This window comes from Mobula birostris, chromosome 5 (genome assembly GCF_030028105.1).
Source record: "Mobula birostris isolate sMobBir1 chromosome 5, sMobBir1.hap1, whole genome shotgun sequence".
Taxonomy (NCBI): Eukaryota; Metazoa; Chordata; class Chondrichthyes; order Myliobatiformes; family Myliobatidae; genus Mobula; species Mobula birostris.
In genome coordinates this window covers 130,086,222-130,112,952 of record NC_092374.1, presented here as the reverse complement: position 1 = coordinate 130,112,952, position 26,731 = coordinate 130,086,222, and the positions used below count along the sequence as shown (strand labels likewise).

Sequence of the window (26,731 nt, the reverse complement as noted above, 5' to 3'; positions counted from 1 at the left end):
GTTGCCTGCATTTGACCCATGAACCACCAAGCCCTTCCCCTCCATGTACCTATCCAAATGGTTCTTAAATGCCAGAACTGTAACTGCCTTGAATGCTTCCTCTGACAGCTCATTTCAGCTACTCACTACCCCCTGGGTGAAGAAATTACCTCTCAGGTCATGTTGAAATCTCGCCCCTCTTATCTTGTATCTGTGCCCTCTAGGTTTTGGACTCCGCATCCATCTTACCCATACCCCTCCTGATTTTACAAACTTCTGTGAGGTCACTTCTCATTCTCCTATGCTCCAAGGAATAAAGGTCCAGCGTGGCCAATCTCTCCTTATAAGCTCAAACCCTCTAGTCCAGGCACCATCCTCGTAAATCTCTACTGCACCCTCTCCAGCTTGACAATGTCCTTCAGGGTAACCAGTGTTGGGAATGATGATTTGCTCAAGCTTGCTTGCATCCTTCCACATGTAACACAACTAAAATTACTTTCTGTTTCCTTCTCTCTCTCAGTCCTATCCAGTTTCTTAAACTAAACATCTCAAAAAAATCTCCTGGCTAATGGTATTCATGTTACATTGCTCTCTAGGAACAGAATTTCTTGTTGAATTCTCTTTTGGATTTTATGTGTGGATTTGGTTTTGCTATGAACCTTCATTTCTCATCACCTTTATCAAACTATTAGATCAACCTCTCAGCCATCTCATTTCATCCTCTATTAACTACTACATATTCATTTTTACACGTTGTAAATCTTTTATTTATAGCAAGTTGACCAGGACTTTATACAGAATTCCATGTATGGTTTAACCAAGGTTTACATTAATTTTGCACATGTTCACTAAATTCTATTTCCAATTCTCTGGAAATAAACCCTGCTATAGTGGATTCTGGTTAATTGGGTCATCAGTTAATTGGAGCAGCTGCTTATTTGAACCAATTCTTAAAGAAAAAAATCTAATTGAGAAAATGGCTGGGATTCCTTTAGTTTATTTGGGACACTATGCTGCTTAATTGGGGCAGGAGACTGTTGCCAAATAGTTTCTAACTATATGGCTGTTAGTCACAATACCGTGTTTAGAGCAAACCATTTTTAAATAGTGTCAGTTGTGTGTGCTTGTGGTCCAAAAGCAGTGATTTTTGTCACTGATAGTTGTTGAGAAATAAGCAGTAAGACAATTCAGAACTATTTTGCTCACTGGGGTTTCAAGCATTCAGGCTTGGAGATGCCAGAAAAGGCTGAGAATTAAAATCAAATAAATTCACTACTTCAACAAGATAAGAAATATGAAGAATTTCATGGCATCAATAATCATCTTGAATGTTACAATGAAAATGAAGATTTGGAGGATGTATTTGTCAAAAGCACTGTATGAATTGTGGTGCATTCAATTGCAGTGACTTCTATGGAGTCAATAGAAGATGTTATTGTCCCTTTTAAACATACTTTTTATGATTGTACGTTCCCGCTATATACTAAGAACTTAAAATACTGCAGGTCTAACCCATTTCTACCTCAGTGTTAGAGAAACTGAAGGAGCTATGCATCGTGCTGCTGCCTGAGTCAAAGGAGACATACAGTCTAACTATGAGTGACTGTCTTGGTCACTTTTATTGTAATTGTAAGACCCTTTTGGATATTGTTAATGTGGAATGCCACAAGTCTGATTCATTGATTTATTGGTAGAGGGCGGGCTGGACAGCGGGGGAGCTACGGGGCCTTGGATATGGCAGAGACTAGGCCTCAAGCCTTGGTGTTGCCTGGTTACAACCACCAGTAGAGAGCCGTCAAGGCCAGTGCACTCCACCGGGGTAGTGTGACGCGACATCCAGGCAGGAGATGGTGCTACCTACTCCGTGTTCGCTCGGCAGAAGACAAGCTGTATTTGTGGTCAACTGTAGACTTTTGCAGCATTCATGGCTCGGGTCTGGGCTTTTTTTTCATGGCTGCGTCTTACTGATATCTTTATGTGCTTGCTACCTTGTATATGCTATACGTCCTTTGTTCTGTGTGACTGTTGGTACTGTGTTTTGCACTTTGGCCCTGGAGTAATGAAGTCTAGTTTGGCTGTATTTATGGGTATTCATGTATGGTTGAATGACAATTAAACTTGATTTGAATGAAGGCAGTTCATTGTCTGCATTAGGTGTCTGCACTGATGTTAATTTACCGTCAATCAAAAGAACACGGCAGCATACAGTGGATCAATTCCGTCATCATTTAAATAAATAATTTGTTACTCAGTTAAACAGTAGATTGTCTTTTTTTTATACTTTTTAAATTATTTCCGTGAATCTTTGACTAATCACAGCAGCCACTTAATTACTGGTCCCGATGCATCCCAATTAACTGGAATCCACTGTTGATTTAATTGTGGTCTTGTCATCTTGTTTCACATCCTTCAATGAATTGTTTATTTCTCTTTCATCCACCAATCCATTTGCATAGCCGTCTATTCCAATTAATATGCAATCTTCTCTTTTTCCTTATTCTCTGCCATGATAAAATCTTACATCAGTTCCTCACATTTTTTTAAATTTATTACAGTCCTCTTCACATTGTGTAAACTGCATATTTGGAAACCGATTTTGTATGTCAAGTCCGAAGATTGTTATGTGGGATATTAGTATTGTTGAAATTGGCAGTCTTAGATAGGTTATTTATCTGACGTTACAGTTAGTTGATTCGATATAACAAAATATTTTAAAATTTTCTAAATTACTGCAATTACACAGTGCTAATTGTATGCAGAGCTAACGTTTTGCCTTTATCCTAATTATCACTGAGCTAATGACAACAAGTACTTTGACAGTTGCCCTGTTCAAGTCTGCTTGTTTGTATGTACAAGGGGATGCCTACAAGAGGCAGGGGAGTTGTGATTTTGAGGTACTGGCGGCTGTAAAGATATTTAACTTCTCCCCATAACTATACTTGTGCAATTGGAACTGTTAGATTTCCCAAGCCAGGGCTAAAACTCGTAACACTGCTGAATAAAAGTTGCTTAGTCTTACTAACATATTTATAATTCCAACTGAGTTCCAGGAAGCAATTTCTGCTTTTCTCCTTTGGTTCTTCTTTTATAAGGTCAGCAAGTCAGTAGCTTGTACTTATCACGGGATTTTACTAGATTTAAACTCCCACCTGCACCCAAATCCACACTATCACCAGGAATTTCCCTCAAATACACAAGGTATGATTCTGAGATACATCCCAGGGTGCACTGGGACACATCATCAGAGATGCAGCTTGGGGTCATCGGGTCATTCAATATCAGACACTCTCACCCACACAGGGTTGAAGAGGCCCTGGCTTGTGTCCCTGTAGTATTGGTCCATGGGTCACACCTCTTGATCCACAGCCATCAGGAGACTGGCTCAGCAGCCTGTGTGACAGTCCTGATGGTTCTTTTCTTTGCAACCCCCATAATGCCAAGGAGAGATTAGGTTCTGCAGAGCAAGTAGCCAGTAAAGCCTCTATAGCCCACCTCTATAGACTCGTGTCGTGCCCTCCAGCCCTGTCTCTGTCACTGCTCTACCAGCACCTGGTATTTGACTTTCTTAAGCTCAAACACCTCCTCAATTTGATCTTACCAAGGAACTGTCAGTTCTAATATGATCACCTGCTTTAAGGTTTCTAACAGAGTAACCATGTCAGTCCTCAGGGGTGATGGTTCAATGAAGTCAGGGAGCTTTAATCACTTGCCAAGAATGACTTGCAGTTGCCAGTCAGACACCATGGCAGGTAATCCTGCTATTCCATCAAAGTTGAGTCAACTGAAATCCAGAGAGTTTGGTTTTACTGCTTAAGATCCTTTTTTAAAATTGGAAGATCTTGGGGAAAATCATGGATTGTCAAACTTGATAATACAATCTCTGATTACAAAAGAGGAAACTCTTGTAATTAAAATCTGCACAGTTATGCCATATTGCCTTTAGCTAAATGGTTTCTTGAAGTGGAAGCAGTTCAGAAAAAGACAGCCAATGAATGTGCTTGTACAATATTTTATAATTGCCAATTACTTCAAATTTTTACTTCAAAATAGTGTGTCCGTTTTAACACAGTTGTTCCTACTCTTCAATTAGACCATGAAGTAAAGATAATAAGCGACTCATGATCTCTAAGGAGTAAGAATAATATTTCTGCTTCAGAGCAGAATGCCAATTATAGATGATGTATTTGTGCTATTTCTTCACAGTATAAATATAAAGAATTATATCGCAGTCAGCTTGGGCACCATATTGGATGCCGAGACATCTATGATGATCCGAAGATGGTCTGGTCCATGCATGTGGGCAAGATGCAGAGTGACAGGGAGTACAAGAAGGACTTTGAGAAAACCAAGACCAAGTTCAACATGCCAGTGGACATGCTGGACATCCTGTTGGCCAAGAAATGCCAGACCCTGGTCAGTGACATTGACTACAGGCATTACCTGCACCAATGGACCTGCCTCCCAGACCAGCATGATGTGATCCAAGCAAAGAAGGCCTATGATTTGCAGAGTGATGTGAGTATTAATATAATTCCTGAAAAACAATATTTATATAAATATTTGAAAAAAATACACTTTTAGAATATTAACTTTAACTACCAGTGAGTTATTAGCATAATTAATTAATTAGTATTGCAGATTGAAGGATAGAAATTCTGAATTTTAATCATGGGGTAATATGTGCAATTGTTTAATGTACTTATCCAAAATGAACTCTTGAACATCAAAAAGTCTTTCAGAATGGTTAAATAATTGCGAGTGTATGGAAGATAGTGCTTTTTGGTGGGAAGAATGGATGATCACAATACTAAGAAACTGTGAGACAAATGAGGTAGTTGAACAATGGGATTTTGGAGTACAAGTGTGTCATAAAGCACTCCAGCATGAAACAGCCCTTCAGACCACTTCGTTAGTGTCAGTCTGGTCTTCGGCCTGGTCCTCATCTCCTTGCACCCATACCATAGCCCTCCATGCCCCTCTCATCCATATACACGGCCGTGCAAAAGTCCTGGGCACATGTACTTGTAGATGATGAGGGTGCCAAAGACTTTTGCAAAGTACTGTGGTAATTTTATGTTTTGCACTGTACTGCTGCTGGCCGCAGAAAAAAACCACAACATATGTGAATGATGATAAACCTGATTCTCTATTAATGACTGATGGTGGGAAGGGGGCAGGGCAAGGGGAATCCTGGTTGGGAACAGGCAAGGGAGAGAGGAGGGAGTGGGAAGCACCAGAGAGACATTCTGAATGATCAATAAACCAATTTGTTTGGAATCAAATGACCTTGCCCAGTATCTCAGGGCTGGGTGTGTCTGCACCTGCACTACCCATTCCCACCCCTGGGACTCCTTCTTCGCCACCTGTCCCACGCCCTTCAAGCGGCGCCCCACCCTCGCCATTTCCAACATCCTTTGCTCCCGCTAGATTTACACACTCGCTCCCCGCTCCACGTTAACAAATACAAAAGTCTTTGGCAGCACCCTTCCTATATAGATGTGCCTAAGACTTTTGCACAGTAATGTACATATCCGAACTTCTCTTAAATTTACAACTGAACTCACATCTGGCACTTCTGCTGGCAGCTCATTCCATACCTGCACCATCATCTGAGTGAAAAAAGCTCTCCCAGTGATTCCCTGCAAGTATTTCACCGTTCATCCTAAACCCACAACCTGCAGTTCTATTTTCAGCCAAACTGAAGGGGGGAAAGATCTGCAAATATTCACCCTCTCTATACTCCTGTTAATAATGTGCACCTTTAAAAGATCTCCACTCATTCTCCTGTACGTCACAGACTAAATTTCAAAGCTATTCAGCCTTTCATGATAACTGATGTCCTCAGGAAAGGCTGAATCAGTTTGGAGTTTATTCCTTGGCAACATCCTTGTAAATTCTCTCTGCACTGTTTTTCTCTGTAATCATTAAAAGATGTCTGACAAGGTAGCAAGGCTGGAAGGGATGCCAATAAATACATGATAACCAATGAGGTATTAGCAGCTTGACTTGAATCTCTACAGGACAGAATGAAATAAGAGCTGAGGTGGCATGTTAGGGTAGAGGTTAGCACAATACTTTACAGTCCCTGGTTCAATTCCTGCCACTGCCTGTAAGGAGTTTGTATGTTCTCCCTGTGACTACACGGGTTTCCTCCAGGTACTCAGGTTTTCAGGTTTCCTCCCACATGCCAAAGACGTACCAGTTGGTAGGTTAATTGGTCATTGTAAATTGTCCTGTGATTAGGCGAGGGTTAAATCAAGAGATTGCTGGACGGTGTGGCTCAAAGGGCTGGAAGGGCCTTTTACGTGCTGTATCTCAATAGATGAATAAACATGAAATTATACAAATATTTTATGCGTTTGATGTTTGAGAAGCTGTCTCAAACCATGAAAATGGAATGTGAGACAAACCACTCCAGCAGTCAAACTCCTTAAAGGCAGTAGCGGGAACTGAACTCAGGTTGCTGATTCTGTAAAGCGATGTGCTACCGTGCCGCCCACAAGACAATATGATTTACAGTCATACACATGTTACAACATGATCAGTGAATGCCTTGAAGTGTCACAGAACTGGGAGCAGAAAGCAAAATGCACTTGGAATTGAGTTCAGTCAACAGTATTACTTTGCCACCTTGAACGTCATAATAACATTATAAGCGAAAATGTAATGTCAAAGTACTTATACTTATAATTACAATATTCTTATAATTAGTGCCAGGAAGCTTAATCAAATGGTCAGGCTTTAAGTGACTTTAAATGAAACGAGATGAATAAAATGCCAAAATTTATTACTGACAGCTATTGTAAATATTACTGTTGGAGTAAACCAAGCTAGATGTACAACAGAGGTTCAAGCAGTGCAGTGATCTTACAGGGTTGCAGACAATACAGGGAGGAGTTTTAATTCTTTGATTGAATAAAATCAGTAATTACTCCCCACATATCCTATTTTTAAATCATATATTTTGATTAACACCCAATTTATTCTTGGGAATCAAGAACATAATTTTAATATACCAAAAATTCTTATGAACTAAAAAGGTGGCTGTTTGGCCTATCAAGTCAATGCTGTGTCATTGAGCACTCCCGTCAGTCTCTTTTGCCAACTTATGTCCCCATAACTTATTGTCTCTCATACGTCTCTCAACTCCCCCAACCAAAATCTTCTGCCATCCTCCTGCAGAGAGTGGCAGCTTAAGGTGGAATATTAGCCTTTGTGTAGGATGCGAATTTATGGAATTGACGGAGAAGTGATGTGCACATAACACTGACAGCTTTAATGAGGAAAGGTACAAACAACATAAATATTCCCATGGTCTGATTGGATTAATGAACAGCAAAATGACAAGAAACTACTGGAACATCTCAGTTGTTTGAGCAGCATTTGTGGGTTAAATGAAATGATTCTGTGTTACATATCAATGTAACCCTCTGTGTGGCCTTTCTCTAGTGGGTTTACAAATCCGATATGGAATGGATGCGTGGTATTGGATGGATGCCCCATGACTCCCTTGATGTTAAGAAAGTGCAGAAAGCCCAGGAGATCCTCAGTGAGCGACTCTACCGTCAGCCTCCTGATCAGCTCAAGTTCACCAGCATTGTCGACCTACCCAGTATTGTCCAGGCTAAAACCAACGCGGAACAATTAAGTGATGTAAGAAACCTAAGATAACTCAACAACGCCATGCCTTCCTCTTGTAATTTTAAATGGATTGGATGTGGAGTTTACTTTGATTCTCTTTGTTCAGGCAAAATACAGAGAAGCATGGGAGAAAGACAAACTTCAGATTCATGTCCTGCCTGATACTCCAGGGATATTGTTGGCAAAATCCAATTCTGAAAATATTAGTCAGGTAAGTGGATAATATTAATTCACGTAGAATACAATTTTGCTGGATTGTTAGTTTTTTAGAGATACGGCACGGTAACAGGCGCTTCCGGCCCAATGAGCCCATGCCATCCAATTACACACATGTGTCCAATTAACCTACTAACCTGAATGTCTTTGGACTGTGGGAGGAAACCAGAGCACCCGGAGGAAGCCCACATGGTCAGAGGGAGAACGTACAAGCTCCCTTCAGGCAGTGGTAGGAATTGAACCCATGTTGCTGCTGCTGTAAAGCGATGTGCTAACCTCTGTGCTTTCATGCCACCCCACAAGGCATTTTATTTAGCACTGTGGTTATGTTACTGATTTAATGCTCCATTGGTGCTGGAAGCACAGTGATACTTACGGACTGCCCTCAGTGCAATCCTCACTGATTTGATTTAATGCAAACGGTGTATTTTACTATATGTTTTTATGTGTCAGTGCACATTTGGCAAATAAAGCTCATCCCTCTTTACCTTTAATCTTTGCATTAATGATCCATAAACTGGGATCCAACTACTCCCCCCCCCAAACCATCTGAGGTATTTACATTCAAGTGGTTAAATAAATTCAGTTACAAAGGTGGTGCTAGTGACCATGGGATTACTAGGTACCTGGAATAAAAAAGCATACAAAGAAAATGTGTTGCTCTTGCCAAGTTAGGCCAAAGTGAACACAGAATCAAAGCAAAGATTACATTACCTTTCGTTGTCCATGTACATCGAAACATACAGTGCCATGTGCCGTTCGCATCAAATCCAATCAGCAAGGATTGTGCCAGGGCCATTCTGCAAGTGTTGATCGGCAACATAGCATGCCCACGGCTGACTATCTTTAGCCCTAATGGTACATTTTTGGATGTGTGAGGAACCCACATAGTCGCAGGGAGAACGTACAAGACTGTGTCAGGAATCGAATCCTGTCCAGTGATTGCTGGCGCTATCTAGTGACTTCAGTAACTGCTACACTGGCAGACCTCTATAATCGTCTATCAATCCACTCAGTTCAAAGTTCCAATTTCAAAGTAAGTTTATTATCAAAGTAGATGTATGTCACCATCTACAACCCTGAGATTCATTTTCCTGTGGGCATACTCGGTAAATACAAGGAACACAATAGAATCAGTGAAAGACTGCATTCAACAGGACAAGCAACTGATGTGCAAAAGACAACAAAATATACAAATACAAACGTGGCCAAGTGGTTAAGGCATTGGACTAGTGACCTGAAGGTCGTGAGTTCAAACCCCAGCCCAGGAAACATGTTGTGTCCTTGAGCAAGGCACTTAATCACACATTGCTCTGCGACGACACTGGTGCCAAGCTGTATTGATCCTAATGCCCTTCCCTTGGACAACATTGGTGTCATGGAGAGGGGAGACTTGCAGCATGGGCAACTGCTGGTCTTCCATACAACCTTGCCCAAGCCTGTGCCCTGGAGAGTGAAGACTTTCCAGGTGCAGATCCATGGTCTCGCAAGACTAGCGGATGCCTTTACTTTACAAAAGAAAAGGAAAATAAATAACTAGGCAAAAAATGTTGAGAAAATGGGATGAACAGTCCTTGAAATGAGCCCATTGGTTGTGGGAACAGTTCAGTAATGGTGAAGGTGGCTGGTTGGTCTTTCATTAATCCTGTTTAATGTTACTATTCTATAGATTTGCTGAGTATGCACACAGGAAAATGAATCTCAAGGTTGATTATAGTGACATATATGTACTGTACTTTGACAATAGAATTTACTTTGAACTTTGAACTTTTGAGTGAGGTTATTCGCTCTGGTTCAAGAGCGCGATGGTTGAAGGGCTTGAGGCTCCTGCACCACCTTCCTAATGGCAATGGTGAGAAGAGAGCATGACCTGGGAGGCGAGGGTCCTTGATAATTGATGCTGCTTTCCTGCAGAAGCACTCTGTGTAGATGTGTTCAATGTTGAGGAGGGCTTTACACGTGATGGACCACTTTTTATAGGATTTTCTGTTCAAGGGCCAAATCTTTACAATAATTTATAACAAGAATAAATCTGACATTAGACTTGGACCCAACATAACCTTCTCAACCTTTACTAATATCTGGGGATATACCAACATTGGAAGAGTTGCTCAACAGAATAATTACAGAACAGCCTGATGTAAAAAGAAAAAATATTGGAAGCACTCATATCTTCTGTTTTCTTTTAATATACTTCCACCGTCTGCAACTTTTGTTTTAGATTTTCAACCGCCTTATATAAAGTTCAAAGTGTACCTATTTTGTATACATACAATTATACAACCTTGAGATTCGTCTCCTTACAGGCAGCCACAAAATAAAGGAGCCTATTAAAAAAAAAGATTGCCAAACACCCAATGTACAGAGAAAGGGAGAGAAAAAACATTGTGTAAACAATAAAAGCAAGCAAACAGCATTCAGAATGAAAGTGAGTTCATAGACACGAAGCCCGGAGCAGACCACATCCTCACTCTCAGTTCACCCCCCACCCTTAATATCATATGTCACCTTGACTTCCAAATGTATCCGTATATCTTAATCATTAATATCTGAGAGCTTAGGATAATTACTGACCATGACAATGCTGTCCATATCTGATGATTTAATTTCAGAGTAAACGTTCATCCCAAAAATTCTGATATGGAACCCAAAGTCTGCTAAATATTAATCAGGTTAATACGTGTAAAGTTGTGACATAGTGCACAGCATTGGGTTACAATTTATTATCTTTAGGTGGTTGTCCTGTATGTGAGATATAAAGCAATTGCTCTTTCTGTTCTTCCATAGAAACTTTACAGAGAGGACTGGGATAAGGTGAAGAAGTCTATCAATTATCGCGCTGATGCTATGTCTATTCAAAGTGCAAAAGCTTCCAGAGATATTGCAAGTGACGTAAGTATTAATGATGTGTGGCAATAGATTATAAAGGACCATTTTGACTCTGCAAAACTTGCAAAGGTCATTTCTAACAGAAACTTCAGCAGTTGAAGCTCACATCAAAAGATTCTTTTATCAGCATTATATCTTATTTGGATATTTCAGTTCTAGGTATTTAATTGTATTCATGGAAAGTTTGTGAGAGTTGGTGGCTTTTCACTTTTCTCCTTCAGTGCCTTAAGAGTTGACCACATTTGATTCATTGGTGAAATGGAGGCCTATTGTAAGAGTTTGTATAAATGAGGTTTGACAGCTGTGCTATCAACTGTAAATTATGTCATATTAAATTGAGTCAGTATGATCACTTCATCGAGCACCTCCGCTTCATCTGCCAAAAGCGGAACTTCCCGATGACCAAACATTCCCATTCCCATTCCTTCTTGTCGTTCCATGGCCTCCTCTTGCGCCAAGAGGAGGTCATCCTCAGGGTGGAGGAGCAACACCTTGTATTCTGTCTCAATAGCCTCTAATCTGATACAATGAATATCGATTTCTCCTTCCGGAAAAAAAATTATTTTCCCTCTCCTTCCCCTCTTCTTCTATTCCTACCCTGGCCTCTTACCTTGTCTCACCTGCCTATTCCTCCTGGATCTCCTCCTCCTTCCCTTCTTCCTGTGGTCCACTCTTCTCTCCTATCAGATTAATTCCTCTCCAGCCCTTTACCTTCCCTATCCACTTAACTTCACCTATCACTTTCTAGCTATTCTCCTTTCCCTCCCCTTTCCTTTCCAATCCTGATGAAGGTTCGCGGCCCAAAACATCGTCTGTTTATTCAGCTCCAGAGATGCTGCCTGACCCGCTGAATTCCTCAACATGTTGTGTGTATTGCTCTGGATTTCCACCATCCACCTGTTTCTGACTTCAACACATAGAAGGCTTTGAGTCGGTTGAATGTATGTAATACACAATGGAGAAAAAATATTCTGTCCCATTAGTCCATGCTGGCAATTATGTTTTATAGAAGCTCTCACACATGCTTTGCATTTAGCCCAGTGAATTTTGCTTTCTATCCCTTCTTTTTCATAAATGGATCCAGTTTCTTGTTAAACGAAGCTAAACCAGAGATTTAAAAGCTTCTCATGCTACTAACCAGCAAATGAAGCTGCTTGTGATTTAATTCTGGTCATGCTGTTACATCTGTCCTGCATTCTAGCTGATCACCACTCTGCCTTTACTTTCTTGAGAAATTCTAAACCCATATTACTTTTACTTTTTCCTTAATGGAACATACTCATATTTCTGTTATGTTTCTTGCAAATCATTTTTTCATGCCTTCCTGCACCTCAGTATCCTTTTCATTAGCTAGAAACCTGAAATGCACAATATTCTCCAGTCTTAGCTAAACCCTATTGCTCAATATTGGTTCAGAATTAATTCCCTAATTCTCAATTCTAATATGTTAGAAATAAATACTGTTTCTGTTTGATGGTTTTGCTCCTTTACTTTTAGTAAAATATTGATTTCTTTATGATGCAACATTTACTTTCTTAACATAGATAAGTAATGTGATCTCTTACCAAAATTCTACAAGACCATAAGACATTGGAGCAGAATTCAGCCTATTAAGTCTGCCCCACAATTTGATCATGGCTGATTTATTATCCTTGTCAGCCCATTCTCCTGCCTTCTGCTCATAATTTTGACTCCCCTGCTAAGACGATAAGACCATAAGACAAAGGAGTTGAATTGCACCACTCAGCCCAGCAAGTCTGCTAAGCATTCCATGATGGCTGAATTATTACCCCTCACAGCTCATTCTCCTGCCTTTGATGCCCTGACTAATCAAGAACCTATCAACCTCCTTTAAATATATCAATAACTTGGCCTCCACAGCCAATGTGACAATGAACTCCACAGATTCACCACTATCTGGCTGAAGAAATTCCTCCTCATCTCTGTTCTGATAGGCCCTCTGCTGCTAGACCCTCCCACTACAGTAAACAGCTTCTCCACATCCACTCAAAGTTCAGTAGGCTTCAATAAGAACCACCCCCCCAATATAATAACTCACAATTCAGTGTTTTGAAAGTTTATGCCAACCTACCTTTCCTTGTACTCTGTTGTAGCCATCTTTGGCATTAAGGTCTCAAAACTGGCCAATATGATATATTCTCCAGATATGTAAGTAGCGTTTTCTATTCCAAGTCAGAATGGATACTCTGTGGTAGCTGTTTTGTTCAAAGTAGTCAGCCTTAGCTACCATGTCCTCTAATATAACATTAGAAAATTATTTGAAAGTAACCATTGATCCAAACTGCTGCATCTATAGTGTTTTAATTATAAAAATAACCAACGTCCAACCATTATTTTAATTAACCCTGTGTTGCCATCAGCTTCTAGCATGATGATTCTACCATTCTGATTGAGTCTGCAGGGGTATTCGTCAGAGCTTTTTCATGTTCATGAGGATTTGTAGATTAACTTTCCACTTGTATTCAGTTCTACACACTCAACCAAAGTTAAAATTCTCTCCAATAAAAGTTCCACAGAAGTTAAACTAATATATGAATGTAGGGCTCAGTTTTTTTTATTTATATAATTTCTTCTCATTCCCTGGCACTTACCCCAATAACTGAAGTGGGGGGAGTAATAGCTGTCTCTTTATCTGTTCAATGAGCATCATCCAGTGACATAAAAGCCCCACGAGGTGAGCCAGAAATTCACCTGCGCCTCTTCCACTTTGGTGCAATTTATTCTGTGCTTTTGATGTGACCACCTCTACACTGGTGAAACCAAGCACGGGCTTCTGTTTTGTGGGGTACCCACACTCTGTCTACAATGGCCATCTTGGATGTTCGGTTGCGTGTCATTTTAACCCTCCGTCCCATCCTCAAGCCAACCTATCTGTCATTAACCTTCTGCATTGCTACTCAGAGGTCAAATGCCAATTGGAAGAACAACATCTCCCATTTCGCTTGGATAACTTAACAACTCAGTGGTATGAATATTCAAAGTTTCAATTTCAGGTAGCCAATGCCCCCAGTGCTCTCCTTCTACACACACCCATCCAACTTGTATTCCTCTTGCTTTCTTCAACTTTTTCCAACCCTCCCCTCAGCGGGTTCCTTCTGCCCATCATCTAGTCTTCAATTTGTTCCACCATCGCTTACCATCCTCTGTAGGAACTCTTCATCTGCCACGCTTCAATCTGCCCTTAATCCCCTCCTCATCTGGTTCCACCTGTCACCTACGAACCTGTACCTAAAGCTCTCCATACACTTGCAAACCTTTGTATTGTTTCTTAGTCCTGGTATGAATGTTGTTCTTTCCGCATTCAGATTGTTGTTCCAAAGTCTCAGAGTTCATCATTCTAATCATAATTGTACAATATTAGACACTACAATTCCTGATTTGGCAGGAAACCTTTGCAATTAAAGACAACAAAGCTATTTAAAATTGGCATTAACTATCCAGTTTTTGAAGTGAACAGTTCAGAAAAAGAAACTCAATAAATACTTTGTACTAATTTTAAAATATTATCACCATCATCATTATGTGCCATTTCATATGACGTGGGTGATCATGATCTTTTAACCATGTTTGTTCCTGGCGAATTTTTCAACCAAAGCAGTCTGCCATTTCTTACTTCAGGGCAGTGACTTTACAAGACAGGTAACCCAAACAATTATCAATATTCTTTAGGGATTGCCTGCTTGGCGTCAGTGGTCGCATAACCCGGACTTGTGATATGCACCAGCTGTTCATATAGCCATCCACCATCTCCTCCCATGGCTCTACATGAACCTGATTGGGGGGGCGGGGGAGGGCTAAGCAGATGTTACACCTTGCCCAAGGGTGACCTGGAGGCTAGCGGAAGGGAGGAGCACTTTACACCACTTTTGGTAGAGATATGTCTCCACCCCGCCATATAAAAATATATAAATATATATCACATCCACATCAAAGCATATAGGGAAATGCATCATTGCAGCAAATCAAATCAGTGAGCATTGTGCTGGGCAGCTCAAAAGAGTCCCCACCCTTCCAATGCCAATGTATCATGCCCACAATTCACTACCTCTAACCACACACCTTTGAGACGTGGCCGGAAACTGGACAATCCAGAGGAAACGAATGTTGTCATGGGGAGAACTGATAAAACTCCATGGAGACAGCAACAGAATTGAATGTGAGTGGTTGGCTCTGTACTAGCATTACATCTCAGCTACACTACCATGTCACCGTGGTACATTGTGCCAACGTCACTCAACCTGAGTAACTTTTCAATTACACTATAAACTTAAAACAACTAGTAAGGAGTAAGGACAGCATGTCTACTTTAGAATAAAGTGCTAATAATGATTGATGTGATTATACTATTTCTTCACAGTATAAGTATAAAGAATTATATCGCAGTCAGCTTGGGCACCTTGTTGGATGCCGTGACATCCATGATGATCCCAAGATGGTCTGGTCGATACATGCAACCAAGATGCAGAGTGACAGGGAGTACAAGAAGGACTATCAGAAAAACAAAGCCAAGTTCACTATGCCAGTGGACATGCTGGAAATCTTGGCGGCCAAGAAATGCCAGAACCTGGTCAGTGACATTGACTACAGACATTACTTGCACCAGTGGACCTGCCTCCCAGACCAGCATGATCTGATCCAAGCAAAGAAAGCCTATGAGTTGCAGAGCGACGTAAGTACAGAGAGATGTGGAGTTTACATTCCTATGACTCGTTATTCCATTCTGAACAATAATTTTCTGTGCCAGCACCTCCAGATATTAAACAGGGTGGAGCTTGAAACTGTCACACAGTGATGAACTGTTATAAATGCTTATTGCATTTGGTAGGAAAAATTTTCTGTTGTGTGACAGCAAAGCTGAATGAGTCTGTTCAAAAGGTGCTCTGCTGCTTACTCAGTAGATCATGGAGAGGATGTGCCAGACTGTCCCATGATGGATAACAGTTTGTTTAGTGACCTCCTGCCACCACTAACTCAAAAGAGTCTGGGTTGTAGCCAAGGACGGATCCAGTCTATTTGATTTTAATTTCAGAGGGCAACTCTTTCCCACCCTCCTTTGTGCTGAATACTCAAAGATTGTTCCATTGCAACTAATAATGATGTGACTTAAACAAATACCCCAACTTTATGGAATGCTGGCCATGTGTGATGACTTTCTCTCAGCACAGTTGGGAGAGCTATGAAAATGAGAGTAGTTAACTATGTTACTATGGATCTGAAGTTAGATAAAGACCAGAGTAGTAATGGAACCAGATTTTCTTTCTTGAAGGACTTCAGTGAACTATATGAAATTTTATAATCCTAAATTTATTGGTCACCATATGTATAGTTTATATAACCTACTGGATTTAAATTCTCCAGCTATAAAAATATTTGAATTTGTATCTCCAGCTCATTTGTCCAGGGTTCTGGTCTACTAAGCTATTAACTTAATCACATGTGCCTATAAGATCAATTGAAGATTACTGCGATTGGTGCTCTGTGAACAGGGTATCTATTGAGACCACTCAGTATTTCAGAGTCAGTGTACCAATCACATGGCTGGATTATAATTTTTTGTGTGTAAATGATAACATATTGTCTGCAGTTTAAATGTTCACCAATGAACTGAACTTTCCAAAAATGGGAGAAGGAAATCTGGTCAATAAATCATTTGTTCATCCCTGTCCTGAATGCAAAACAGCATTACCAAGAGTCAGGGAAAAGAAGATCAGTATAAACATGTTTTTCACACAGAGAATGATAGATGTCCAGAACGTACTGCCAGGGTCCATGCTGGAAGCATTCAGACAGACACATAAACATGTAGAGAATGCAGGATTACAGATTACTGTGAAAAATTCTTAGGCACATATATATACCTTAGACTTTTGCGCCATACTGTACTTTTCAATCTGGAGTGAAGGGTGAGTTTGTAAATCTGGCAGGAGTAAAGGATGTTGGGATGATGAGGGTGGAGTGCCACAGGAGGGGTGTGGGACAGGTGGCAGAGGAGGAGTGCCGGGGTGGGGGTGGTATGGATACAGACACACCCAGACCTGAGACACCAGGCAAGGCAATTTGATTCCAAACAATTGGTTTATTGATCATTACAGAATGTCTCTCTGATGCTTCCTGCTCCCTCCCCTCTCCCTTACCCCTTTCTCAATCATGATTCCCCTCTCCCTGCCCCCTTCCCACTCTCAGTCCACAATAGAGACCCATATCAGTATCAAGGTTTATCATCACTCACATATGTCATGAACTTGTTTTTTTTGAGACAGCGTTACAGTGCAATACATAAAATTACTACAGTCCCGTGCAGAAGTCTTAGGCACTCAAATGATATATATATATATCTCATGTATGTCTAAGATTTTGCACAGTACCACAGATCATGTGCAGGTAGATGTGACTAGTTTCATTTTGTACAGCACAGACATTATGGGGTCCAAGAGTCTGTCCTGTGATATGCAGCTCTGTGTTTCATATAAGTTGACGATTTTCTTTTCATTTGATTCAGGTTCTTTACAAATGCGATATGGACTGGATGCGTGGCATTGGATGGATCCCTACAGATTCCATCGATGTTAAAAAAGTAAAACATGCCCAGGATATCTTAAGCGATGTAAGTTTGTGAGATCATTTTCTGTGTTTGAGCTGTCACATTCAAGCAATTCAAGATTGTTTAATGGTTAGTGTCAATTGTAGAGGAGATTGAAATAATTGTTACTCAAGATTCAATGCAGCACATTACAAACTCAATTAGATAAAGAGAACCATAATAAAAAAACACACAATAAATATAAATACATAAGATAGCTTATGCACATATACTGTATAGATTGTATGAGCGTAAAGTGACACTAGGCACATTACATAAACCAAAAAATGTTTTTCTTAATTAATCAGTATTTTTATATCTTTTAAACTATTTCCATGAAACTTTGGTTGATGAGGACAGCCGCTTAATTAGGCCAAGATGTACTAGTCCCAATGTATCCCATTTAACTGGAATCTACTGAATTGATTGGGGAAACCTAACATGAATTTGTTGTTTTTATTTTTATGTCTGATGAGACAAAATGCAGTTAATATGATGCATGAACTGTTACAACATGCATCTATATAAAACACAAAATAATTGATTGCATAAGTATTTACACTCTTTAAAGTGACACACCAAATCTTCACCGGTGCAGCCAATTAGTCTTAGAAGTCACATAATTAATTAAGTGGAGATTGCCGTGTGCAGTCAATATGTTTCAGTTGATTGTAGTAAAAATACACTAGTACCTGTAAGGTCCAACTGCTGATGAGTCAATATCCTGACAAAAACTACACCATGGAAACAAAAGAATACTCCAAACAACTCCCCAAAAAGCTTATTGAAAAGCATGTCAGGAGATGGGTGCAAGAAAATTTCCAGGTCACTGAATATCCCTTGGAGTACAGTTAAGTCAAGCATCAAGAAATGGAAAGAATATGGCACAGCTGTAAATCTGCCTAGAGCAGGCAGGCCTCAAAAACTGAGTGACTGTGCAAGAACAGGTTGAGTGAGGGAGGCCACCAAGACACCTATGACAATTCTAGAGGAGTTACAAGCTTCAGTGGCTGAGATGGGAGAGACTGCACATACAACAACAGTTGCCCGGGTGCTTCTCAACTTTATGGGAGAATGGCAAAAAGAAAGCCACGTTGAAAAAACGCACATGAGGTATCGGCTAGAGTTTCAGAGAACCTGAAGTCAACTAGAAGAAGGTTCTATGGTCTAATGAAACCAAAATCGAGCTTTTTGGCCATCAGACTAAATGCTATGTTTGTTGTAAGCCAAACAACATACATCATTAAAAACACACCATTCCTACGATAAAGCATGATGGTGGCTGCATCATGCTGTGGGGATGCTTCACTGCGGGAGCCTGGAAGGCTTGCGAAGGTGGAGGGTAAAATGAATGCAGGAAAATACAGGGAAAACCTGATGCAGTCTACAAGAGAATTGCGACTTGGGAGAAGATTTGCTTTCCAACAAGACAATGACCCTAAGCATAAAGCCAAAACTACACAGGAATGGCTTAAAAACAACAAAGTTAATGTCCTGGAACAGCCAAGTCAGAGTCCAGACCTCAGTCCAAATGAGAATTTGTGGCTGGACTTGAAAAAGGCTGTTCACTCACAATTCCCTTGCAATCTGACGGAGCTTGAGCACTTTTGTAAAGAAGAATGGGGAAAAATTGCAGTGTCTAGAGAGCAAAGCTGATAGAGACCTATCCACACAGACTCAAGCCTGTAATTGCTGCTAAAGGTGCATCTACTAAATACTGGCTTGAAGGGGTTGAGTACTTATGCGATCAATTAATTTATGTTTTATTTTTGCAATTAATTTAGAGATCCGTTTTCACTTTGACAGGAAAGAGTCTTTTTCTGTTAATCAGGATATAAAAAAAAACAAATTAAATCCATTGTGATTCAATGTTGTAAAACAATAAAACATGAAAACTTCCAAGGGAGGGTAAATACTTTTTATAGGCACGGTATATAGAGCCAACTTGGGACTTAATTGTCTGAATGGTTTCTTTCTGTCATTCGATAGTTATTATCCTCACCGTTTGGGTAGTAGACTTGCATACTTGGCAATGGACAGTTGAGCTACAATCCAGGGTCCCTGTCTGCATATTATAGAGGAAGTATATTAAAGGAAGGATATAAAAAGATTTGCAAGAATGATTCCAGAAATGAAAGCTATTAAGTATCAAGAAAGATTAAATAAGCAAGAATTCTGATCTCTTAAAATTAAAAAAATGATGATTGTACTGATGCACTATCAATTACTCCAAAAGACTGGAAGTAGAGTAAATACTGAAAGGCTTTTATTAACAGTAAATGGACACACGTCCATGCAGAATATCTGTCTTGGACTGAGGGAGGAGCAGTGACACAATCGCCTTTATTCAGGGGTCTGTGGGAGGAGCCACAGCAGCAGTCAGCAGAGGGGCGTGTCCAGGCATATCCAGACAGGTAACCCAGTTACAACCTATATACATGGTTTACCACATGTACTAAAAAAAGATCTTTAAGATAATGAAATGTAGGGAAAACATCAACTTGTCCAGTAGTTCAAGAGAAAGGAAGAAATAAAAAGAGGTCAATAGAATAGTTAGAAGTGAACTGGACATCACCAGCAGTGATTGAATCAAATAGGATAGCTGAATTTAAGAGGCTAGATATGCATAGGCAGGGAGAAAGAGAAGGGTTGAATGTTCTAGGATGTGAGGAGCAAGAGTTAGATCAGGTAGTCTGCCTTTGTATTCTGCTCACAGTACCACCTCACGTATTGCGCAATACCTGCAAAGTTGCAATTGCTCACAGGGCAAAGCTTTTACTCTCAAAATTACTGTTTGAGGGAATGAGTGAGCGTACATCAGGGAAGAAAAGAGGATGGGTCGGAATGTGACCACAGGCAGCAACCAGACATCTGCTGCACAGAACAATGGTAACAAGTTAGCCTATATATTTGAATGATGTATGGAAGCTTGATAGTGACCAGCTAATGCTTACATTTTCTAGTTGTAACATTGCACATATGAATGCTTTAAAATAGCGAACGAAAACAATTGGAGTGTATCAGGTGAATAATTATCTCTACAGGTAATTGAACAAATTCCACAATGAATGATCCTTCTAATGTGGATTTGTCCATGAATTGTATAATTATTAGTAAATAGGTCATCTAATCATGAAGCAGGTTCACTGCATCATACTTGCTTAGTTTTGTAGCAGCAATAGAAAATATTTCACCTGTACTTTTACTGACCTCTATTATCCTGTCTTCACCAGAGAAACTATCGGATTAAAGCGGACAGCCTTGCATTTACACCTGTGACTGACAGATTTGATTATGTTGCCGCCAAACAAAGTGGGGCAATCCTGGACGATGTTAGTATACGTTCTCTCACTTTGGAAACAACATTTTAAAAACTGGAACCATTAGGCTGAACTGTTTCACACAAATTTTCCCTTTCACTGCTTAGAAAAAATACCGTGAGGAATGGAATGCCACTAAGACAAACTACACCCTGGTCGATACACCTACGATGGAGGCAGCACGGAATGCTGCTAAGAACTTGAATGAAGTAAGTAGCACGTGGGCACGCCCAGATTTTATTTTGGACTTCTTTGTCATAGTTGGATCACAGTCTGACTCCTCAATCAAGTCATAATCCTTATGTATATTCCAGTAAGTTTAAGGCCATCCATATTCTCTAAAATGAGGGATTATTAACAGCTATCATATACCGTAAAAACTTAAAAATCTTCAAAATTATGGTTTGGAAGCTGATGGAGACTAAATAGCAATGCAGAAGAAAGGTGAAATTTTGACAAAAGTTGATGCTTTTCTCTGATAATATTTATTTATTTATGTATTGATTGATTGACCAATTGATTGATTGTGATACAGTGTGGAATAGGCTCTTCCAGCCCTTCAAGTCAAGCTGCCTGGAAAACCCCCCGATATCACCCTGGCCTAATCACGGGACAGTTTACAATAATCAATTGACCTACCAACTGGTACGTCTTTGAACTGCGGGAGGAATCTGGAGTGCCCAGAGGAAACTCAAGTCGTCACAGGGAGAACGTACAAACACCTTACAGGCAATGCCGGGAACTGAACCTGGGGTGCTTGTGCTGTAGAGCGTTGTGCTAACCACGACACCACCGTGCCCTGATAACCCAGAAATTGTGATATTGTTGTTAGAAAATAATGAAAACTACCAATCCTAATATTTAGAATTTACAGTACAGAAGCAAGCCAATGGCCCCTGGACGTCTCCTTCCATCAGAGTATCCTCTTCACCTAATTCATGTGACTATATTCTCACTTGGGAAGCACAGTGGTGTTACCTATACCAGAGAATGTATGTTTACCCTGGGTACTAAGGTTACCTCCCGAGCCCCATTAGTGTGCATGTGCTGATTGATCAATTGTCAATGGTAGTGTGGTGACAGAATTGATAGGAGTATGGGGAGATATTAATGGGGAACGCTTTTCTCCTTTGTTAGATGTCCGGCTTCCCCTTAAATATGTCAGTGCAGTTCTTTTAAAATTCTGTTTTTAATACCCATCAACCCGAGAGCATGAGGGGAGATTTGATAGAGGGATGTAAAATTATGAGGGGTACAGATAGTGTAAGTGCGAGCAGGCTGTTTCCACGGAGGTTGGGTGAGACTACGACTAGAGGTCATGGGTTAAGGGTGAAAGGTGAAATGTTTAAAGGAATCTGAGAGGGAACTTCGTCCCTCAGTGGGTTTCTGGAGTGTGGCAGGAGCTGCCAGCAGGACTGCTGAGTGGGGGTTCAATTTCAATATTTAAGAGAAATTTGGATAGGTACATGTGTAGGAGGGGTATGGTCTGGGTGTAGGTTGACGGGACTAGGCAGATTAATAGTTTAGCATGGACTGGATGAGTAGAAGAGCCTGTTCTGTGCTGTAATGTTCAATGACCTCTTGACAATTCTTTATGAGGTTATCACTGTTAATCACTGAAATGTTGGAGAGTTTATGTTCTTAACATCTTTCTGTGAAAAGTAGTTTGTCTTGATTTCCTTACTGAATTGGGGCTTGCGATCTTAGTTTCAAACTAACCTCTGATGGTCCTTCATGTTAAAGGCCTTGTAACTGTGACACGTCATATATAAACAGAATATTCATCTCTTCTGGTCCTTACTAACATTTATTATGCACACCCGCTTCCTCTTATCCTTCCTCGTCTAAAACTATCGGTGTAAGTTGTGAGACTTAACGTAAACTTGGGGATCGCTTGTTGAGTACCTCTGCTCCATCCACCAAAAGTGGAATTTCCCGGCAGCCAACCATATTAATTTCTATCTCCGTTTCCATTTCAGTAGCTTGGTCTATGACCTCCTCTTTTGCCATGATAAGGGCACTCTCAGAGTGGAGGAGCAATACCTCATTTTCCATCTAGATAGCCTCAAACCTGATGGTGTGAACATCCATCTCTCCATCCAGTAATTTTTTCCCTCCCCCTTCCCTGTTGTTCTATTCCCCGCTCTGGCCTCTTACCTTTTCTCATCACCTGCCTATCACCTCCCACTGGTGCCCCACCTCCTTCCCTTTCTCCCGTGATCCACTCTCCTCACCTATCAGATTCCTTATTCTCCAGCCCTTTGCCTTTTCCACCTATCACATGCCAGATTCTTACTTTATTCCCCCCCCCCCGCCCCCACTCAGCCACCTGGCTTCGCCTATCACCTTCTAGCTTGTCCTCCTTCCCCTCTCTTTACCATCATATTTTGGCATCTTCCCCCTTTCTTTCCAGTCCTGATGAAGGGTCTAGGCCTGAAACATCGGCTCTTTATTTATCTCCATACATGCTGCCTGACCTACGAAGTTCCTCCAGCATTTTGTGTGTTGATCTATCAGTGTAGCCTTCTTTACTCCTTCATAGCTCATCTAGCCTCCACTAAAAAACATAGGTATTATTTGCCTCAGCAACTCCCTGTGACAGTGAATTCTACATTCTCCCTACTTTTTCAATAAAAATGTCTTTTTGAATTGACTATTGAGTTTCTTATCAACTTATCTTTTAGATTAGGCTCTCCCTAATTAGGCTATGGGTTTCCAAATGCTCATATATCCTATCCCTAAAAATTTTCTCCTGTAATTTCCCTACAACTGACGTGGGACTCACCGGCGTATAGTTCCCAGGATTTTCCCTCGTTCCCTTCTTAAATAGAGGTACAACTTAGCCACTCACTAGTCTTCCTGGACCTCACCTGTGGCTAGAGAGGACACAAAAATACTGGTCAAGGTCCCAGCAATCTCATCTCTTGCTTCCTTCAATAACTTGGAGTAAATCCCATCATCAGACACTGGGGACTAATCCAGCTTAATACTCATTAAGAGGCTCAAAACTTCTTCCTCCTTTACCTCTAAATGCCTTAACTTATTTGTACACTCAGCAATGACCTCCTGGTCTCCATGTCCTTTTCCTTGGTAAATACTGGAGCAAAATACTCATTAAGTACCTCACTCACATGCGCTGCATCCAGGCAAATGTTTCCTGCTTTTTCCCTTGAGTGATCCCACTCTCTCCCTAGTTATCCTCTTGCTTTTGATGTATGTATAAAATGCCTTGGGATTCCCCATTAATCTTACTTGCTAAGGACTTTTTATGGCCCTCCTGGCTTTCCTAATTCCCTTCTTTTGTTCTTTTTTGGCTCCTTTTCCTTCTTGGCTAAATTCATCTCCTCTCTAGTCATCCAAGGTTCTCTTATCCCCCTCCTTGCTTTTAACAGCAGCATACCTTTCCGGTACTCTGTGCAAATAATCTTTAAGCACCCTCCACATGCCTGACGTAGACTTGCTAGAGAAAAAGTGCTCCCAATTAACACTCTTTGTTCCTGCCTAATGCCTTCATAATTTGCCCTACTCCAATTTAAAACTCTCCCACAAAGACCATGACTATCCTTACCAATAGCTATCCTGAAAGTTAAGGAGTTGTGGTCACTGTTCCCTAACTGCTCACCCACTGAAAGGTCAGTCACCTGGACAGGCCTAGTACAGCCCCTCCTCTCATTGGGATTGTTCACATATTAATTTAAGATACCTTCCTGGATACACTTAACAAATTCTGACCCATCTCAACCCCTTGCACTAAGAATGTCCCCATTTATCTTAGGGAAGTTGAAATCCCCCATGACAACAACCCTATTATTTTTATACATTTCCTTAACCTGTTCACGTATCTATTCCTCAATGTCCTGATAGCTACTAGGGGATCTGTAGTACAATCCCATCAGTGTGACTGACACCTTCCTATTCCTGAGTTCTACCCAAATGGACCCAGTGTCTAACCCCTCCATTATGACTTCCTGAGTGCAGCTGCAATATTATCCCTGATTTATTAGTGTAAATCCATCCCCCCCCATCTCCTCTTCCGTCTTTTGTAAAACCTCAAAAACCTGGTACATTAATGCCCCTCTTTCAACCAAATCTCTGTAATAGCTACAACATCGTACTTCCATGTATTGATCCATGCCCTAACTTCATCATCCTTATCCATAATACTCCTAGCATTTAAATATGCACACTTCAAACTATCCGACCCGTCATACCTGTTATTTCGATTTTGCCTTTCAATACTTTCCCTTACATCTCCAGTGCTTTCTTGTCCGATTCTTCCTTTAATGACCTGCGGCTCAGGTTCCCAGCTCCCTGGAAAACTAGTTTATGAATGTTGTATATATGTGTTTTTCACACTGTTTACCACAAGTAATTTTAATACATGGATCCGTCACCCTATCATCCTTTCCCTGTCCCAGTGAGGCAAACCTATCCAGTACCCCAGCTAAGTGCTCGCTAAACATCCTCCACATTTCTGTTGCTCATTTCCCTGCGAAAATGGGTGTAGCAGTTAGCACAATGCTAGTACAGGATTCCAAGGAGGATCTTGACTAAAGTATTCCTTCTTTAGCATATTAACCATCGCATCTTTGGTGCAGTAATTGTATTCTGTTTCCTTCATTAGAAATTATACAAGGATGGATGGGAGAAGCTGAAGGCCATTGGTTACAAAATGCCAGCTGATGCTCTGTCAATCCGTCATGCCAAGTCATCGCAAGGCATACAGAGTGAGGTGGGTCTTGGTCTGAACTGTGCAAACAAGTTTACGGCACAGATCATTCAGGGAAAAGTCTCTGTTAAGAAAGCGGTAACAATGACATAATCAACCTAGATCAGTATGGTATGCAAGTTTCAGACCTTTTTCACAATCTTGTTCTAATAATTGAATGAGATGTCCACTGGAGTATATTTTCTGTTTTAATACAATATTGCTAATATTATTTTGTGACTTTATGTGCTTTTGTAACTAGATGTGTTGTTTGTGACTGTGCTTTATACCTTGGCCCCAGAGGAACACTGAGTCCTGAAGAAGGGTCTCAGCCCAAAACGTCGAAATGTGTTTACTCTTTTCCTGCCTAAACTGCTGAGTTCCTCCAGTATTTTGTGTGTGTTGCTTTGGCTTTTCAGCATCTGCAGATCTCTCGTGTTACTGTTTTGTTTAGTGTTTGGTTGAAAGGCAATTAAGCCTGAATTTCAATTTAACATGTTTGATTCTGTGATGATCTGTTCATGAATAGTTCCAAAGATGAGCAGGCGGGTGGGTCAGTTAGCCTCGGTACATTTCCCTCGGTGCCTGAGTGATTGGTAGAGTCTGTGGGTAAGAGGTGGTTGATTAAAATAAATGTGGTTACTGTGGATATTACCAACAGATTGTCAATACCTGCTTCAGCAGATTTTTATGATTATTCATTATATCGTAAAAGTAGTCTGATTTTCCCCTATTTCTATATTTCTTTCCCCAGCTAACTGGATATATATCATTATTTTTTTCCAGCTCAAATATAAAGCTGAATACGTCAAAGGACTTGGGCATCTTATTGGAAGCCGCAGTGTCAGTGATGACCCCAAAATGGTTTGGTGCCTGCATGTCGGTAGGATGCGGAGTGACCTGGAGTACAAGAAGGAATACGAGAAAGTCAAATCCAAGTACACCATACCTGTTGACATGTTGGACATCCTGATGGCCAAAGAATGCCAGACACGAGTCAGTGAAATTGACTACAGGCATTACCTACATGAGTGGACCTGTCTCCCAGACCAGAATGATGTGATCCAGGCACGGAAAGCCTACGATTTGCAGAGTGATGTGAGTATTAGTTTTACACCACACACCTCCATCTCTCTGACATGCTGGAAATATTTTACTGGACAGCAGTATTTCACTTTGGTACTTTGTCCATGTACTGTGAGTATCTTCATGGCATCCATTAGTTCTTGCTTTTCAGTTGCTATTTGGCACGTCAAAGGTTGATGCAAACTACCATTCTCTGCCATCCTTCTTTCATTATCATTTGTTTCCTCATTGCTTTAATAGTCAAGCTGGGAATTAGCTGAGGAGTGAAATCAAGACCAATCTATCAAATTA

At 40.6% G+C, this 26,731-nt stretch overlaps 1 protein-coding gene across 11 annotated transcripts in view; it reads left to right on the top strand.

The window, feature by feature from the left end:
- neb (nebulin) overlaps window positions 1-26,731 on the top strand; it is a 355,138-nt gene that overhangs the window by 174,942 nt on the left and 153,465 nt on the right. For all 11 annotated transcript variants that reach the window (XM_072258677.1, XM_072258676.1, XM_072258675.1 and 8 more), the window contains exons 77-86: window positions 4,183-4,494; window positions 7,429-7,632; window positions 7,727-7,831; window positions 10,624-10,728; window positions 15,104-15,415; window positions 17,246-17,350; window positions 20,560-20,658; window positions 20,754-20,855; window positions 25,271-25,378; window positions 26,141-26,452. In XM_072258677.1, the coding sequence (XP_072114778.1) occupies window positions 4,183-4,494; window positions 7,429-7,632; window positions 7,727-7,831; window positions 10,624-10,728; window positions 15,104-15,415; window positions 17,246-17,350; window positions 20,560-20,658; window positions 20,754-20,855; window positions 25,271-25,378; window positions 26,141-26,452 (1,764 nt within the window). The remainder of the gene's footprint in view (window positions 1-4,182; window positions 4,495-7,428; window positions 7,633-7,726; window positions 7,832-10,623; window positions 10,729-15,103; window positions 15,416-17,245; window positions 17,351-20,559; window positions 20,659-20,753; window positions 20,856-25,270; window positions 25,379-26,140; window positions 26,453-26,731) is intronic.